General features: G+C 39.2%; 1 protein-coding gene across 2 annotated transcripts in view; it reads right to left on the bottom strand.

The window, feature by feature from the left end:
- Window positions 1-6,284: 6,284 nt before the first annotated feature.
- The window catches only part of SPECC1L (sperm antigen with calponin homology and coiled-coil domains 1 like), a 120,934-nt gene continuing 111,518 nt past the window's right edge, over window positions 6,285-15,700 (bottom strand). For both annotated transcript variants that reach the window (XM_059713521.1, XM_059713522.1), the window contains one exon: window positions 6,285-14,041. In XM_059713521.1, coding sequence (XP_059569504.1) covers window positions 13,952-14,041 — 90 coding nt within the window. In that variant the 3' untranslated portion in view covers window positions 6,285-13,951. The remainder of the gene's footprint in view (window positions 14,042-15,700) is intronic.

A 15,700-nucleotide genomic window follows, 5' to 3' on the forward strand; every position in this document is an offset into this window, starting at 1 on the left:
GGGGCAGTCTGCGGTCCTCCTTCCTCAGCCTGTGTTCTGGATCTGAGTCACGGCACCAGGAATTGTCGTGGAAACACACACAGCATACTTTTGGGTCAGGTCAGCAGAAGCTTTTATTCAAAAGAAACTACAGCTGTAGGGGGGATTCCAAAATGACATGGATTTCCCAAGCACTTGGAAGGGGCCCCCCCCCTCCCCCAAGAGCAAAATCAGGAGGCTTATATACTTTTTAACAGTTGCTTACAACTCACGTGATCATATAGTGAAATTAGCATGAAAAGCGGCTATAATATTACTTCATTATTTCTTTGCTGTAATCAGGATGGGAACTAATGGGGGAGGCGAGGTTAGTTTACAAACCTCCTTCTTGCACCTGGAAATCAGATTTGTGCATACTTTTTGCTAGCTTCAAGGCCGCGGTGAGCAAAGCAGTTGCAGAGGAGTTACAAAGAACAAACACTTCCTCTTATCTGTTCTACTATACAGAGCCAGCAATTCTCCACAAAGCGGTTATGTCATCTTATAACTAAAATAATCAAAGTTTAAGGCATATATTTTTTCTGATTCCACAACTGTCATGGATGGGTAAAAACTGTTCAGGAAAGACGGGCAGGGGAGAAGAGGAGTTGCACTTCATGTAAAAGAGCTGTATGATTGCTCAGAGCTCCAATATGAAACTGGAGATAGGCCAGTTGAAAATCTATGGGTTAAGGTTAGGAGAGCAACAAAGGTCATGTTGTGCTGGGTGTCTGCTATAGACCACCAGGACCAGGAGGATGAGGTAGATGAGGCTTTCTTCAGACAACTAACGGGAAGTTTCCAGATCATAGGCTCTGGTTGTCATGGGGGACTTCAATCACCCTGACATCTGCTTGGAGAGCAGTACACCAGTGCATAAGCAATCTAGGAAGTTTTTGGAGACCATTGGAGACAATTTCCTGGTGTAAATGTTGGAGAGGCCAACTAGGGGCTGTGCTCTTCTTGTCCTGCTGCTCACAAACACAAAAGAATTGGTGGGGGATGTAGAAATAGATGGCAACTTGGACAGCAGTGACCACGAGATAAGAGCTCAGGATCCTGACCAAAGGAAGAAAGGAGAGTAGAAGAGTATGGACCCTGGTCTTCAGAAAAGCAGACTTTGATGTCTTCAGGGAACTGATGGGCAAGATCCCCTGGGAGGCCAATCTGAGGGGGAAGGGAGTCCAGAAGAGCTGGTTCTATTTTAAAGAAACCTTACTGAGGGCGCAGGAACAAACAATCCCGATGTTCAGGAAGAATAGCAAATATGGCAGGCAACCAGCTTTGCTTAGCAGAGAACTTTATGGTGAGCTGAAAAACACAAAAAGCAGGCTTACAAAAAGTAAAAGCTTGGACAGATGACTAGGAAATATTGGCGATGCATAGGGGGTGCACGTGCATGCATGTGCACCCCAAGTTTGGTGGTGCACCCCCTGCAAAAAGTGCTGCTGACCCTGCCAGCAGCACCCGTGGGCAGTCACCGCTCGCTACCCCGTCCCCCTCACCGCCAACACTGCTGGTGGCATCTGCAGGCAGTCCCGGATTACTGCTGCCAGTGGCGTCTGCAGGTGGTCGCCGACTGCTGGTTGGCGCCCCCCACTGCCACACTCCCACCGCCGCAACCACTGCCTGTAGGCAGTTGCCATGGCCCCCCAGCCTCTGGAGGCATGTGGTGTTCATGCTAGGGAGGAGCATAAGAATATTGCTGGGGCATGCAGGGATGAAATCAGGAAGGCCACAGAGCAATTGCAGTTGCAGCTAGCAAGGTTTATGAAGGGGAACAAGAAAGCAACATGATGATGATCAGAGAAAGTGTGGGTCCTTCATTGAATGGTGGAAGCAACCTAGTGATAGGTCATGAGAAGGCTGAAGTACTTGATGTCTTTTTTACCTCACTCTTCACAGGCAAGGTCAGCTCCCAGACTACTGCACGAGGCAGCACAGTTTGGGGAGAAGGTAAGCAGCCCTCAGTACTGAAAGAACAGGCTAGGGACTATTTAGAAAAGCTGGAAATGTACAAGTCCACGAGGCCAGATGCAATGCATCCGAGAGTGCTGAGGGAGTTGGCTGATGTGATTGCAGAGCCACTGACAGGTTCCCCTGTGCGCCCTCCCCCATTGCTGATTGCTTGAGGGTCCCCAGTGGCCCTGCCGCTGACTGACTGGGAGGCAAAAATGGGTTCATATTTAAAACCACGGTTTAGCCTCCTTGCTGATCAGAAACAAGTGGCTGGACCCCTCTTCCAATCAGTGGGGAAACTTGCAAAATTAAAGGAGCTGCCACACAGCCCGCTCCCACCGTGAATTCGGTAGGGCCCTAGTTATGAATAATGCAAGCAGTGGTTGGCTATTAATAGTCCTTTCTATATAAATAACAAAGTAAGTTTCTATAACAAGGTTATGCCCAAATCTTACAAGGAACCCAACAAGGGTAAAATCTTGTCTCTCTAAGGAATCCCCATTGCAATGAAGCTATCTGTAGGACCAGGACCTCAGGATAAAAACTGAACAGCTTTGCTACAGACACAATGTAATGCTTTAAACCATAGTTTCTTCACCTGTGGTATGAGTACCTCTGGGGGTACACGAGACAGGCAGGGTGTACACAGGTACCCCAACACTCTCTCTCTTGCCCTCTTTTCTTCTCAAAACTAGGGCAAAAAAGTTGGTGCATCGCATACTGCATGGTGCTTTAAACTCCCCAGTAATAATTAGGTTCAGCCAATAAATAAATTCCTCAGTAATAATGTGGTTCAGCCCTCCTAGGTTTGGGCAACATCACCTGTAGCCCAGGTACATACTTGAGTTGTGCACTCCTGGTGTAAAAGGTGGCAACCCTATCCACACCAAATCAGACATCTGTCATATCGCAGCCTTATATATGCAGCCCTTCTTCCAACATATAGCACATATTAGGCTGTAAATATAAAATCCCCTGGAAAACTGCGTGTTGGGGTACTTATTAAAATGTTCAGAACTGAGGGGGTACTTGCTACTTAAAAGGTTGAGAAACACTGCTCCTTTGTTCAGTATTTCATACGAATTTAGTAGAAAGTTCTGTATTATTAAGCAAGTTACTATATAAAAACCTCATCTAATCATAAAACTTAATCCTGTGACCGCAAAAATATTTTCCCACAAATATGATAAAAACCTGTTACACTGTTGACATTTCTCAGTTTTTTTCCTAATATGGATTTCCCCTCTGGAATTAGCCATAGGATTTTCAATAGTCCTTCACTGTAGGACCACAAGAGTCTTGATCAGGAAAAAAATGGAAGTTAGGTTTTAAAACTCATGCAACTCAGTGTACCAATCACAGTGTTCGATGTTAATACTACGCCTCCTCTTTTTGTTAACTACCAGTATGTCACACTTTTAACTAATGAGCTTTGCTGCATGCTGGACTCTTTTAAACCCACAATTAATTTTTAATATTGTTTTTGAAAAATTCCTTATTCTAAAAACAAAGCCTATATGAAAAATTTGTGCAGACATGTTTTAACAACCAAAAATGTAATTGAAATTTTCAAAATGTGAGTAGTTTTTCACATTCTACTTACAAATTCACAGAGAACTGCTACTGCTGTGAAACTGAGGTACTCCTTTTGAGTTAACTTTCCAAGCCTCAGTCAAGACATATATAAGCTGTATAACTGCTAGAAAGCGTCCTCGAACAAGGGCTTGATCTAACTCAAGAAATCAACACATTTTTCCACTAACTTGAGTGGGAATGAGGTGGCATACCAAAAGAGCCATGTCTATGGCCTGCATCCAATATGGTAATCACATCTGAAATAAAGATTGGCCCAAACCAAATCCCAGCACTGGTGTGTGTAATATATTCAAGATGAAATAGAACTGGAATCAAATTAGTTCTTCCATTTTCTCTAGAGGTAGAGTAAAATTTAGTCAACAGGTTGCTGAATCATCATAAGGTAAGCTCTTTATATAGTCACTTCCCCCCCGGCTCCTTTTGACATAAATCTTGGAACAATTTGGCTTTAGTCTCCATACGTGTATCACATAGTTCCAGGCAACTCAGTTATGAATGTTGCTTTATCAACCAGTGTAAATAGGATGAAATTATACCCAAGATATTTTAGCCTGTTTCACCTGGAGAGTTTATTTAGGGCACAGAGGGCATGTCTACACATGCTTTTACATGTGCCTAAACTTAAGGTGCATTTCCCTAAGGTGATTTTGGCATGTGTCTATATGTGTGTGCCCTAAGGCTCATTAATGCAGTGTGTGGACAGACTTGGGACTAAAGTTAGTCCCAAGTCAGTTGACATACACAGTGTCAATGCACTTTAGTGCATCTACATGTGCATTAGGGTGCTTTAGCTATTCATGCCTAAATTTGATACCTGCTTTTTGCTATCTGCACCATCTCAGGGTCTACGCATGGAAGTCTGGCGCCTTGCTGCTGCCTCTCTACAACCTCAGTGAGAGACTTGTTGTGTCCCTCACTTAGGAACACTGAGGCAAAGAACTCGTTGAGGAGTTCAGCCTTGTCCCCCCTGTCTGTCACCAATTGTTTCTGCCCATTTAGCAGAGGTCCTATTCCTCCCTGGGCCTTCCTTTTACTCCCAATATATCTAAAAAACAATTTCTTGTTGTCCTTTACTTGGGATGCCATCCTCAGCTCCATGGTAGCTTTGGCCCGCCTAACTGCCTCCCTACAAGCACGAGCAGAGGAGGTATATTCATCTTTAGTGATCTCACCCTGTTTCCACTTTTTATGTGCTCCCCTTTTGGCCCTTAGGCTGCCCTGGATTTCTCTGGTCAGCCATCGAAGCCTCCTGGCCCCTTTCCCTTTTTTGCCTCGCTTGGGGATCGTCTTGCTTTGTGCCCAAAGGATGGTTTCCTTAAGGCACAGCCACCCTTCTTGGGCTCCCATCCCTTCAAAACTCCTACTCTGCAGTGCGTCCTTGACTAATCACCTGAGTGCATTGAGATCAGCTTTCCTAAAGCCTAGCACTTTCACCCTACTAGTTACCTTACCCACTCGACGTCTTATGTTGAATTCTATTATTAGGTGATCACTGTCTCCCAAATGGCTACCAATCTGGAGGTCCCCTATCATGTCATCCCCTGTTGCCAATACCAGATCCAGTATGGCATTCCCCCTAGTGGGACCATGCACCTCCTGTGTCAGGTGGAGGTCCTGTACACAGGTTAGAAACCTGCGTGAGCGATGGGACCTTGCTGTCTGCGTCTCCCAGCAGATGTCCGGGTAGTTTAGGTCCCCCATGACTACCGCCTCTTTAGCTTTTATGGTCTCCGAGAGTTGCCTCAGGAGCCCCGCATCTATTTCTTCCCCTTGGTGTGGGGGTCTGTAGCAGACCCCTACCACCAAATCCCTTTCTCCTTGCCCCCCATGCAGTATGGCAATGTGTGTGGATAGTAATTACACAAACCTATTTGAAAATAAAAATTATTCAGGTGTTTTATTTTAAAATATCTAAATATGGGGAAAGGAGCCACCAAAAAAAGTGACAAATATTAAAAGCTTAGCAGATGAGTCAGCAGTCTGTTGGCTAAACTGTACTTGCCTCTAGAGAAAAATTAGGAAAATGGAAGAACTGATCTGATTTCTGTTTTATTTAATATTGAACATTACATAATGTATGTATTTAAGACCCTGTTGCTATCTAAACACTAATCATTTATTTGTTACCAGACTCTAAAGCCTCACTTCACATTTCTTTTATCAATGCCATTTTATAAAATTCAAATCTTACCTTCTGAATTCTTATGTACCACTATGTAAAGGGATTCCACTCTCAATGAACTGAAAGGCTACAAAGCAAGAATTCCCTTTGTGGAGCTGTTCTGAGGTACTTGCATCTCCCTATGGATGCTCCCATTCCCTAAGGGAATTTTGAAAAAGTAGGAATGTAAAAAAAAAGTTATCTAATTCAAGCACAAAACCAGCAATTCAGAACAAGCTAACATAAAACAAAAATCCCAAATAGACATTTTTATCAGAAAAATCTATGGTTACATATTACTAAAATATTAAAAATCTTTAGAATAGTTGCTTTACATTATACTATTACGCTAAAATAGCAAGAAGAATTCACAAAGTATCAGGAATTTCTGTTACCCACCTGTCTACAATTTTGCACTCAGGTCACAGTGTTACAAGCCTCTCCCTTACAGTCTTTCTGAAAGCAAGAAAGTGAGGGTGACAGAATAAAACAGTTTAACTAGATCTCATTTTGTAGTGTGGCTTCTCTCTCAAACAACACAACACACAGCTGGAGATTTGTAATCTTTATTTCACATATACTCAAGAAGAAAACATGGCAACATTGGCAAATTGAAGGCGTACATACTAAATACAAATACAGAATACATTGTTATGTATAAAGAAAATACCTGGATCTTTAGCAGTCCTTGCCAAACTAAAAGCATATTGATTCCAAAATCTTTAACTAAAAATATGCTTGTCAAACTTTTAAGTCCCAATGATTAATGGATTGTGCCTTTTGAACTGGAACCAGGATGAAGTTTAATTTAAACACATTTTGGATTGCTTTGAAGTCTCAAGCTCAGCTAGATGGGACACAGGAAAAAAATACTAGCATTTCCCCCCTTTGCCTTCAAGGCCAAATTCATGATCCAACCATGTACTTTAAAAGTTCAGTTGTTTCCTGAAAGCTTTCAATTATATCCATAGCATGTGTTTGTATGACTTTTGAGAGGGGGTACTAGGAAGAAGAGAAAGTGTTTTTTGTATAGGGAAAGAATCTCTGCCTCCCTCTTGTTCCACAACTGCTACTCAGACAATCCATGTTTCAAAGTATATATAAAAATTAACATATTAGGAAAAACTGATGGAGAAGTTTTCCAGAATCACTTTTCTTGTTACAAGACTGTTGAAGGCCACTGACAATTCCCTTTAAAACAGTTATACCTTGCAAGTAATGACAATATTGAAGGCAGTAGTATCACCAGCACAGGTTGCATCCCACTTTTAAAGATAATGTAATATGTGTGATGCCAAAAGGAAAGAGTGGACAATAAAAATCCATTTTTGTTCATTGCGGGGCAGGGCAGAAGAGACTAGGGAAGGCTTGTTCACGCTACTGCCACATCTGAATCAAAAGTACCATTAAAGTGTCAGCGTATAGCTCAGTCTACCAACTGGGTGATGTCAATTAGTGTCATTATGTTACTTTGGTGATCCAGTGGAGAGGTGTCCACATCAATTTGGTTTTAAACAACTTTCATACAGCTGCTAGCAAGAAACTGGGTTTGAAATAACAATTCAAATGGCAAAATGCTTCAAAGTCACTGGAATGCTTCAAAACGCTTGGAAGCCATTGTGGTGGAATGGGGGAGGAAGGGGAATGTGCCTACTGCAGAGGCCAGGGTCACCCCTGGGCAGCTCTCCATGTTGTAACAAGCTAAAAGTCTCACACTTCTCATTTATTTTATCCAATGGGAGATAAAAAGATTTTTTTGTTTAGGAAAACTTCAGCAAATTTTAAAAATTGCAAATAAACTGGTATGCTATATTGGTCTAAATAGGAAGCTGTAATAAAGTAATATGTTTAAGGTTGGTGTGCACATTTAAAAGCTTTCAGGATGCTCATGAAACATTGGTCGCGTACATATTTCGACAGACACATGTTACTTGGGTAGTTTATCATGGAAAGTTGTATTTTATTCATTCCAGTGGCCCCCAGTTCATCACCCTAATTGAAAATATATCATTTACATATTTCTTATGAATAAAGCCTCCAGAGAATGCATGTCTGCAACATGAGGGAAAGAGGGAGTTTCTGTGTAAGATATAGACTTTAAAAAGTAGAGTTTTGACCATTAACTGCCTACCCTTTAAGTCCTCAGTACATTAACTATGGATCTGAGACAGTGATAACTCAAAAAATGTCTGCTGTGGCATTCTAGGTACAATATAAATACTATAGGCACATGCTTAAAATCATGCATATTATTCACTGAAAAGAAGAAATGCACATAACACAACATATTATATAACTGCAGCAAAAGTCAAAATAAACAGTTCATAATCTAGAACTGTACACAAAATGCTCAGTTGAAAATCCAAAATATTAGAAAAGCACAATAAATCTAAACCCCTGACAACATTTCTTCTACTTCATTTAATACAAACTATTCCTTCAAAAATACTAACAGAAGCAAACACCCCAGCTGAGAACTTATATTCCATTTGTCAGCTTCATGTGAATGATTTTGGCCACACTAAGACCCCTGAAAATAGGGGATAGAAAGAAAAATATAATCTTACCCACAATAAAGCTGCCTTACGTATTCTGTAGGAGATTCATCCTACTGTTGTTCTGCACCCAGCACTTGCAAGGTATGCAATGCTCTGGCAGACCATGGTCCTGAATCAGTAAAGGTCAGGAATATCTCAAATGAAAAATACACTGCTTTAGCTGAAGACAAAAGACACCTGACAATCATAACAATTATTATTCTGTTTTATATGTGGGGAAATATTTCCAATGAAAGGAAAGGAATCACATAAATTTAATTTGCTAAAACAGTAATCCTGTCAAATTATGAGTAAATTGAAAAGCTTCTTACCCCAAAAGTTCGCAAGCACAGAATACATAAAATGAAAACCACTTCAATACTCTGCTTAATGGGGCAAGCCTTCTGTACAGAAGTGTATATAAAAAGATTGTTTAAATGATTTGGGGTTAGCTCCCAGAATGCACTTTGCAGATGTTCCAAGTGCTTAGCACGCTTACCTCTTGACAGTTACCAAATGTACTCAGTTATTGACCTAGATCTTACAGATTAAAGCAAAAGGCAGGGCAAATTCAACAGCTTCATTGGAAATGCCTAACTGATCTGAACTCTAATAATAGGAGTTATTTAAAATTAAGCAAGCAATTAATAACCCTTTCTACTACAACAACTCACCTTTTGAATGTAGGACCACCTTGTAAGCAACACTCCAGAAGAAAAGCTATTATAGAAGCACATTCAATCTTAGATCTATCTTTTTTTAGGACCACTAATCACATTACAGATGTCTAACTATTTTATTTACTGGAGAGCTTACCAGACAAGTGATCTGGTAGCATAAAGACTAGGTGCGCTGACTGAGCGGTTGAAGAGTTCTGATTGTATCTGTCGCAGTAAACAAAATGCACGATAGTGTTTCTAAGACACAGGAACGACATGTCGGTTTAACAATACTCTGTGCTAAATCACATCTCAAATCAGTGCTGGTGTCCCCCTTTGTAAGGGATTCATACTCTAACCATTCACCTTGAGGCAAGGCACTGAAACTGTAGGGTTCGGAGGAAAATAAAGGCAAGATAGTTAATCATTGACTATATCAAGTCTGGAGGAAGATCATAAACTAATTTAGGAAATATATTACTACTCTAAGGCCCTTTTTCCTCGGCAATATACTTGGGGCTGTCACTTGATTTAGGTTCCAGAAATAGATGAAGGTACTGATATTCCTAAAGCAACCCAGAAAGGGATACCTACTCATCAGCTTAGAGGCAAGCTCTGTTCCCAGAACAGTCATGAATAGAACACAGCAGGTAAAAAAAAAGCCACTAATAGAATACGATCCTATTTATCAATTTAAAATAGAGTGAAGTTTCTCCCCTTTACCCCTCCCCCCCCCAAATTGCACAGAAACTAGAGATGTAAGAATCAAAGAATGTTGTTCCACATTCCATACTAGACTTGTCACTGAGGTCACCTTACAGGGGGAAAAACCCACCATAAAATACCAAAGACATTTGATAAACAATTTAATGTAATTACTAAGACAGCTCTTCATAACTGGTTAAACTACTACTCCATGCAAACCAAAATTCTGCTGTTTACACATGTAAAACCAAAGTAATTATTGAAGAAGTCAACAGAGTTGATATGGACTCACACCAGTGGAACAGAATGGAGTTTGGTGGTTTTGTTCTGGTCTGTGAAAGAGACCTTTCGGAGAAAGAGATGGGGTATGGGATAAGGAGAAGGGGGTAAGGTGGCCTTTAGGAATACACAAGACAACTTAAGCTAGAGAAACTTTATCAAAAATTTGTAAAACTGTATATATGGTAGTGTCATTATGAACACGACATTCTGGGATGTGGTTTCAATTACCAAGTTTTGCTCACAATTTCTAGCATGTATGCTGTGATGAAAGGTCATTATGAAGTCTACTGGACTACATGGCTAAAGTTCATGCATTAGTATTTCTAGTTAAATATACCTGAAAACCAAATCAGATGCATTTTACTCATTCTGAAGCCATTTCACTTTTATTTTTGGTTAGGATATCAAAACACTGAGTCTTTCTGAAAAATCAAAAATAAAATATTCCTTCCCAGCGCCATTTGAAGGTAAATAAAAAGCTGCAGCTGTTCATTCAGTCCATCTCTGATATACCATCACCACAAACTTGATACACTGTGGGACTGGGTTTTGACATTTCTACATTCTACAGAATATGTTTCACATACAGTATCGCTACACAGCACAGTACACCCCTGCGTAACAATACCTGAGCTAGCTGTAAATGAGCTGTAGCTTGCTTCCCAGGAGTAGAATAACTACAATAGTGTTGTGCTCTGTCCAAGCTAATCAGCCCTGCTGAGAAACAGACTGGATTAGGGAGAGTTAGCCCAGGTATCTTAGTGCCATGGAGAGACACCCTTAATGCCATTCAGATAGTAGCAGAGCTGTCTGCATTAATGTCTGATAACCCTAATTTGCTTATGTGCATCTCTGGCAGAGATGGTCATCAGTAACACTGACATACAACATAGGCATTTGCAAGGCACATGTTAAAATGCAATAAAAAAAAAATCTACCATATCATGTTTGGCCTTCTTAGTACATTCAGAAATATTTAAGAGATCAAAAAATAAAAGTCAATTAGAAAGAAGCCTGCACTCTATAACGTGTAACAGAACTGGCCCTTCCAGGATGCTGTATATGGTAAGTCTGCATCATGTTGAAGCATACCATAGCTATTCAGAAGGATTACATCATTACTCTTCTACTTCAACAGCAGAAAACTTGTTTGAGCCTTTCTGAACATATTGCTACAAACTGTAGCAAGGATTTCTGTTTTACTTCTTCCACATGTTTCTTGAATCCTTCCACACTGTCCATGTCAATATTGTATTTGTACATATTCAGATACATATCTAGGAAAAGCCTATTTATTCAGCCATGTGCTTATTTCCAGATCTGACCTACAGCACAGGTTTATCACCAAACACCACGAAGAACTTCAAACATAAAAAACAAGCAAGCAAGCATACAGACAGACCATGCCACCCAGCAATCTGCAGAGTTCATTTCACAGCAAGGTTTTTGTTCATTATTTAAAAGTTTCCATCTCTGAAGACTCCCAATATCTCTGTCACAGAGCATAAGTGGATGCATTTAAAACGCTACAGTTGCTCTTTTATGAATACTTATATGATTATTATTATTTCAATTGTTGACAGATATAACAGAGTCCAAACAAATAAAGTTCATAGACAATGCAACAGAAAAATAAGCAAAAGCCCTAGGATCAAACTATATTAACAGAATGAGTGACTAGTAACATTTACACAAAAGAGTATTGTTATTTCCACCAAACAGAATTTTCTTTTTCTATTTTAAATGCAATAAATAAAAGCATAATTGTAGAGAGATATCTTAAATTCAAAGGAAAGTGAGACTATAGCTTTTTGTGGCATAAATGTGCAAAAATAGGAATTCATTGGTGAGATGCATGTGACCTTGACAGCATACATTTCCAAACTGATCTATTCGTCCTGTAACTTAAGTTCCAAGAAATAAGTAAAAATACCAAAACAAACTGCTTTAGAAGGGAAAGTTAAATTTCAGTCTTCTATTAAAGATGATTTTTTTCATTTAAAGTTTCTTATGCAAGTTTTCTCCTGATTCATAGCCTGAGAATATTTACCTACTTTCAGGGATAACCATCCCAGTCCTAGGGGAAGTAAAGCATAAGTCACCAGAAATTGCTGCTCTGAAAACTTCTCAAAGTGCCTCTAAATGGATTAAATAATTAGGGGTGGTTGTTACATATGATAAAAGCATTTTCATTGACATTTGTTAGAATTTAAATGTTAGATGAGCTTTTTGAATATTAAAGTTTGCTAAGTCTTTTTTTTAAATGCCACAGACACGGAAATGCTCACTTCTTCAGACTGGTTATCTTCTTCAGAACCCAGACTCTTTCCACCTGACTACAGCTTTGATCTGAATCAGTGTTTTTTCTGTGTGACAGTTCATAGCACACTTGCATTCAAGGAATTGTTAATATCTAAAACATTAATTTCAACTCTCTAGAAGAGTTATAGGCGCTATATATGAATGGTGGAGTCATCATTTCTAATGGTTGAGTTGGAAGGTTAAATGTACATATAAATAGAGGTTGTCAGAGAACTAACTTTGTAACATAAGGCTTTCACTCACTATCAGAGGTTCTTTGCTCTGGCTTAACTGTTGATAAATATTTAGGGAAGAAAATGGCAGAAATAGTGGTAGAGAGAAAGCTTTTCCTTGGCTTGACATGTATAGGATTGCAGCAAATATGCTAACACTGCCCATCAGCTTGACACTGAAAATGTTTCTGAGCTGCTGATATTCTGCACAGTGCCCTGAAGTGCCAAGATCTAACAACTCAAGGACAGTTAAGGCACTTGCTTGAATTCTTTTGCCCAGAGAGTTTTGTCACATGAATTCATGGGAGAACAGAATTTGAGAAGAACAAAACTTTACAATTTTTCCTCACAAGCATGAGCTTTGGGATACAATATTCTTTACATAAACAAGAATCCCTCCGCGGTTCTTTTCAAAGTATGTCTTGTCTTCTTTGAGTCAGACCACAATGTGCAAGATGAGAGAAAAAGCATACATGCAATATTCAAAGGAAGACTGAGAAAAACTGTCCCATTACTGCTTCTTCCTGAAAAAATCTCTTTGCTGAGGAGACTCCCATTCTGATGGCATGGTTAGAAGTCAGTGACATCTTATGCTTGTATTGTTGTAAAAGAAAAACCACAGGATTTCTTTGTGTGCTATACAGACAAAAGAGGAGGAGGAAAAGGACGAGCTGTACAAGGATAAATTCTGGATTCATCTCACTAGTTAAAATGGAAGCACAAAAATTATATGAAATATGGATTCATCCAAGTACAGTATACCCTGAATGCCAGGCGTTGTATGTGCTAGTCCTTATAATCCATTAGATAAAGTTGGAAGCCACATTACTGTGTGACAGAGGTAGGCTTAGAACAGAGTTATTTACTGAAGAATCCTTCTGTGCCAGATTTGTCAAGATGGTAACAGTACTCTCCAGTCAAGTAAGCCTGATGGAATAAAAGCTTATTTTCCTAGAATATTGTGCATATTTTAGAGGAGGAAAAATAGTTATAAAGGCAGTAACTGAATTATTTTTAAGAATTTTATCGTCTGGGGTGCAGTGAGCATGGGTAAAATATTCACCCAGACTCTGCGGTATCTAATATTGTAGAGAAATTGTTATTATGATGCTCTGTCATCTTTTCCTTCTCATATTTTAGCTTTACATTCAGTCTTCTATACGCTACAGCATTCACTTACTGCAATCTCTTAAGTATGAAAGCTTCAGGATGTCTGGTGAAAAGGCAGTTCTTTAAAGTCCAGACTTACTAGGCTACATGATTATTTTGGATACTTTAGGAACTTGGGATATTCCAAGCACTGTGGTAGTAATTTCTTACTTCTAGCTGTTATCCAAGCTTTACTGGCTGAAGCTGAGACAAGCTTTGATTGTGTCACTGAAGTTAGAGAGATGTGAATGTTGCCAGTTTTCAATGAAACTGGGATTAGCATTTCAGTCAGGTTTCCATCTGGTAGCTAGAGTTGGCTCCACTCTGCAAATCTCTTGAATTACCAGGGTTTCAGGTTTCAAAGTATTTGTAAATTGCTGTAACATACATCATGACATTCTGCCAGTCAGGACGCTCAGTTCGCACCATTTCATTGATGTCCTGTCACAGAAAAAAGATATGCCAACATTAAATATTTCCACCTTGCAAATTCCTGCTACTGTTCTGCTCATCCAGGCATAAAACTCCCACAATGAAAAAGTCTAAAGGAATGAGCTTTCAATTTTATTCAGTGCTTTATTTGCAAAGACTGGATGGTAAAAGACATTTCACAACTTTAGATTTCTTGGGCCATCTGCTGATGGTGATCATGTTACAGAAAAGCAACATTAATTATGACAGGAAGTATAAGAGTCCAGCATCAGAACCGATCTCAGCTTTTTTCTCATTTAGCATTACTACTCCCAGTCAAAACTATTGTTTACAAACAAGAACTGATAGAACATAAGTTGGCTTGTGTTGCATCTACACATGCATTCATTATCAGTTGGAGGGTAACGGCCTTGAATAGCAACAAATTTAACTGTACAAAGGATGGAAAATAACTAACTCTGACATTTGGTCTTTATACTTTTCTTGTCAAATGTCACTTTGCAGTACATTAATGAGCTCAATGTGGATTTTGAACTAGGAAAAAAGTTGGCAATTTATTACCAAATCAAATATACCCCGGAGGGAATATAAAACACGAGCAGTCATTTCCTGCATAAAAAGTTATGAACTGATCTAATAACTATTCCACATAGATTTGAAAAATGATTAAGTAGTAAATAGAAAGAATGTTTCTTGCTCTACAAGTTAAATAGACAACCTAACAGACTAAAGAAAAAAGGATTAATAGTTTTTAAACCCTTCCTACCATTTCTCAAGTTTATTTCTTAAACCTCACCCATAATCCTCAGGAGAGTTTAAACAGAACCAGTTGATTTGTTGGAAAATGAGCTGTGAATAAACACCTTCGTTAACAGGCAGAAATGAAATAACTCCCTCTAATATTACTATTGTTAATCTTTATATATGCAATGACTGTTTTCCCATAAAAAAGCACGGGCACACACCACAATGTGCTGCACATACTGGTAAACAATTAATCCTATAAAAGGCAGGTTATATTTCCATACAGGTGATTTAATTAATCTGATTTTATAAGTGTGTCTGTAGGTATAGAGATTACACTTTAGGACTATTCTTAGTTTAACAAATTCTATGCATTCTGCATAATCCTAGTTCTAGAACCCTCAGGCCCTGTAACATTACAAGACAGAAAAGAGAGATTTTTACAGCAGCTAATTCTATATAAGCATTACTGCAGTTACTCTAATAGTTTAGGTCTTACATCAGCATTTGGTAAGAAACTTCGTGTTTCAAAGATCACTATCTTATATGATGTGACTCAGTCATTTCCATTGTGAACAAATACAATGGCTTCACAGAAGCTTTGATAAGGATCACGGGAAGCGTTATTTTTAAGTGTTGAACTATTCTGCATTATCAGCTGCCAGGTCTATGGAGCTTTGCTAGAATTCAATTTACATAAGTCGCAATGAATTATCAAGTAAATTCCAATTCTAACACTGGCATTCTAACTGGATTGCTGGAGTCATTCATTCAGGCTTGGGTTTCTTAGCCCCATGTTTTCAAATAAAAGTTTTCCTTTTTCTGATAAATGCTTTTATAATGACAATTAATAATTCTTTCCAGAACTGCCTGTAAATTTCTTCTGGTAGAGAGTCCAAAGGCTCTTAGTTGTTAACTATTAAG

Source organism: Alligator mississippiensis, chromosome 10 (assembly GCF_030867095.1).
Source record: "Alligator mississippiensis isolate rAllMis1 chromosome 10, rAllMis1, whole genome shotgun sequence".
Lineage (NCBI taxonomy): Eukaryota > Metazoa > Chordata > Crocodylia > Alligatoridae > Alligator > Alligator mississippiensis.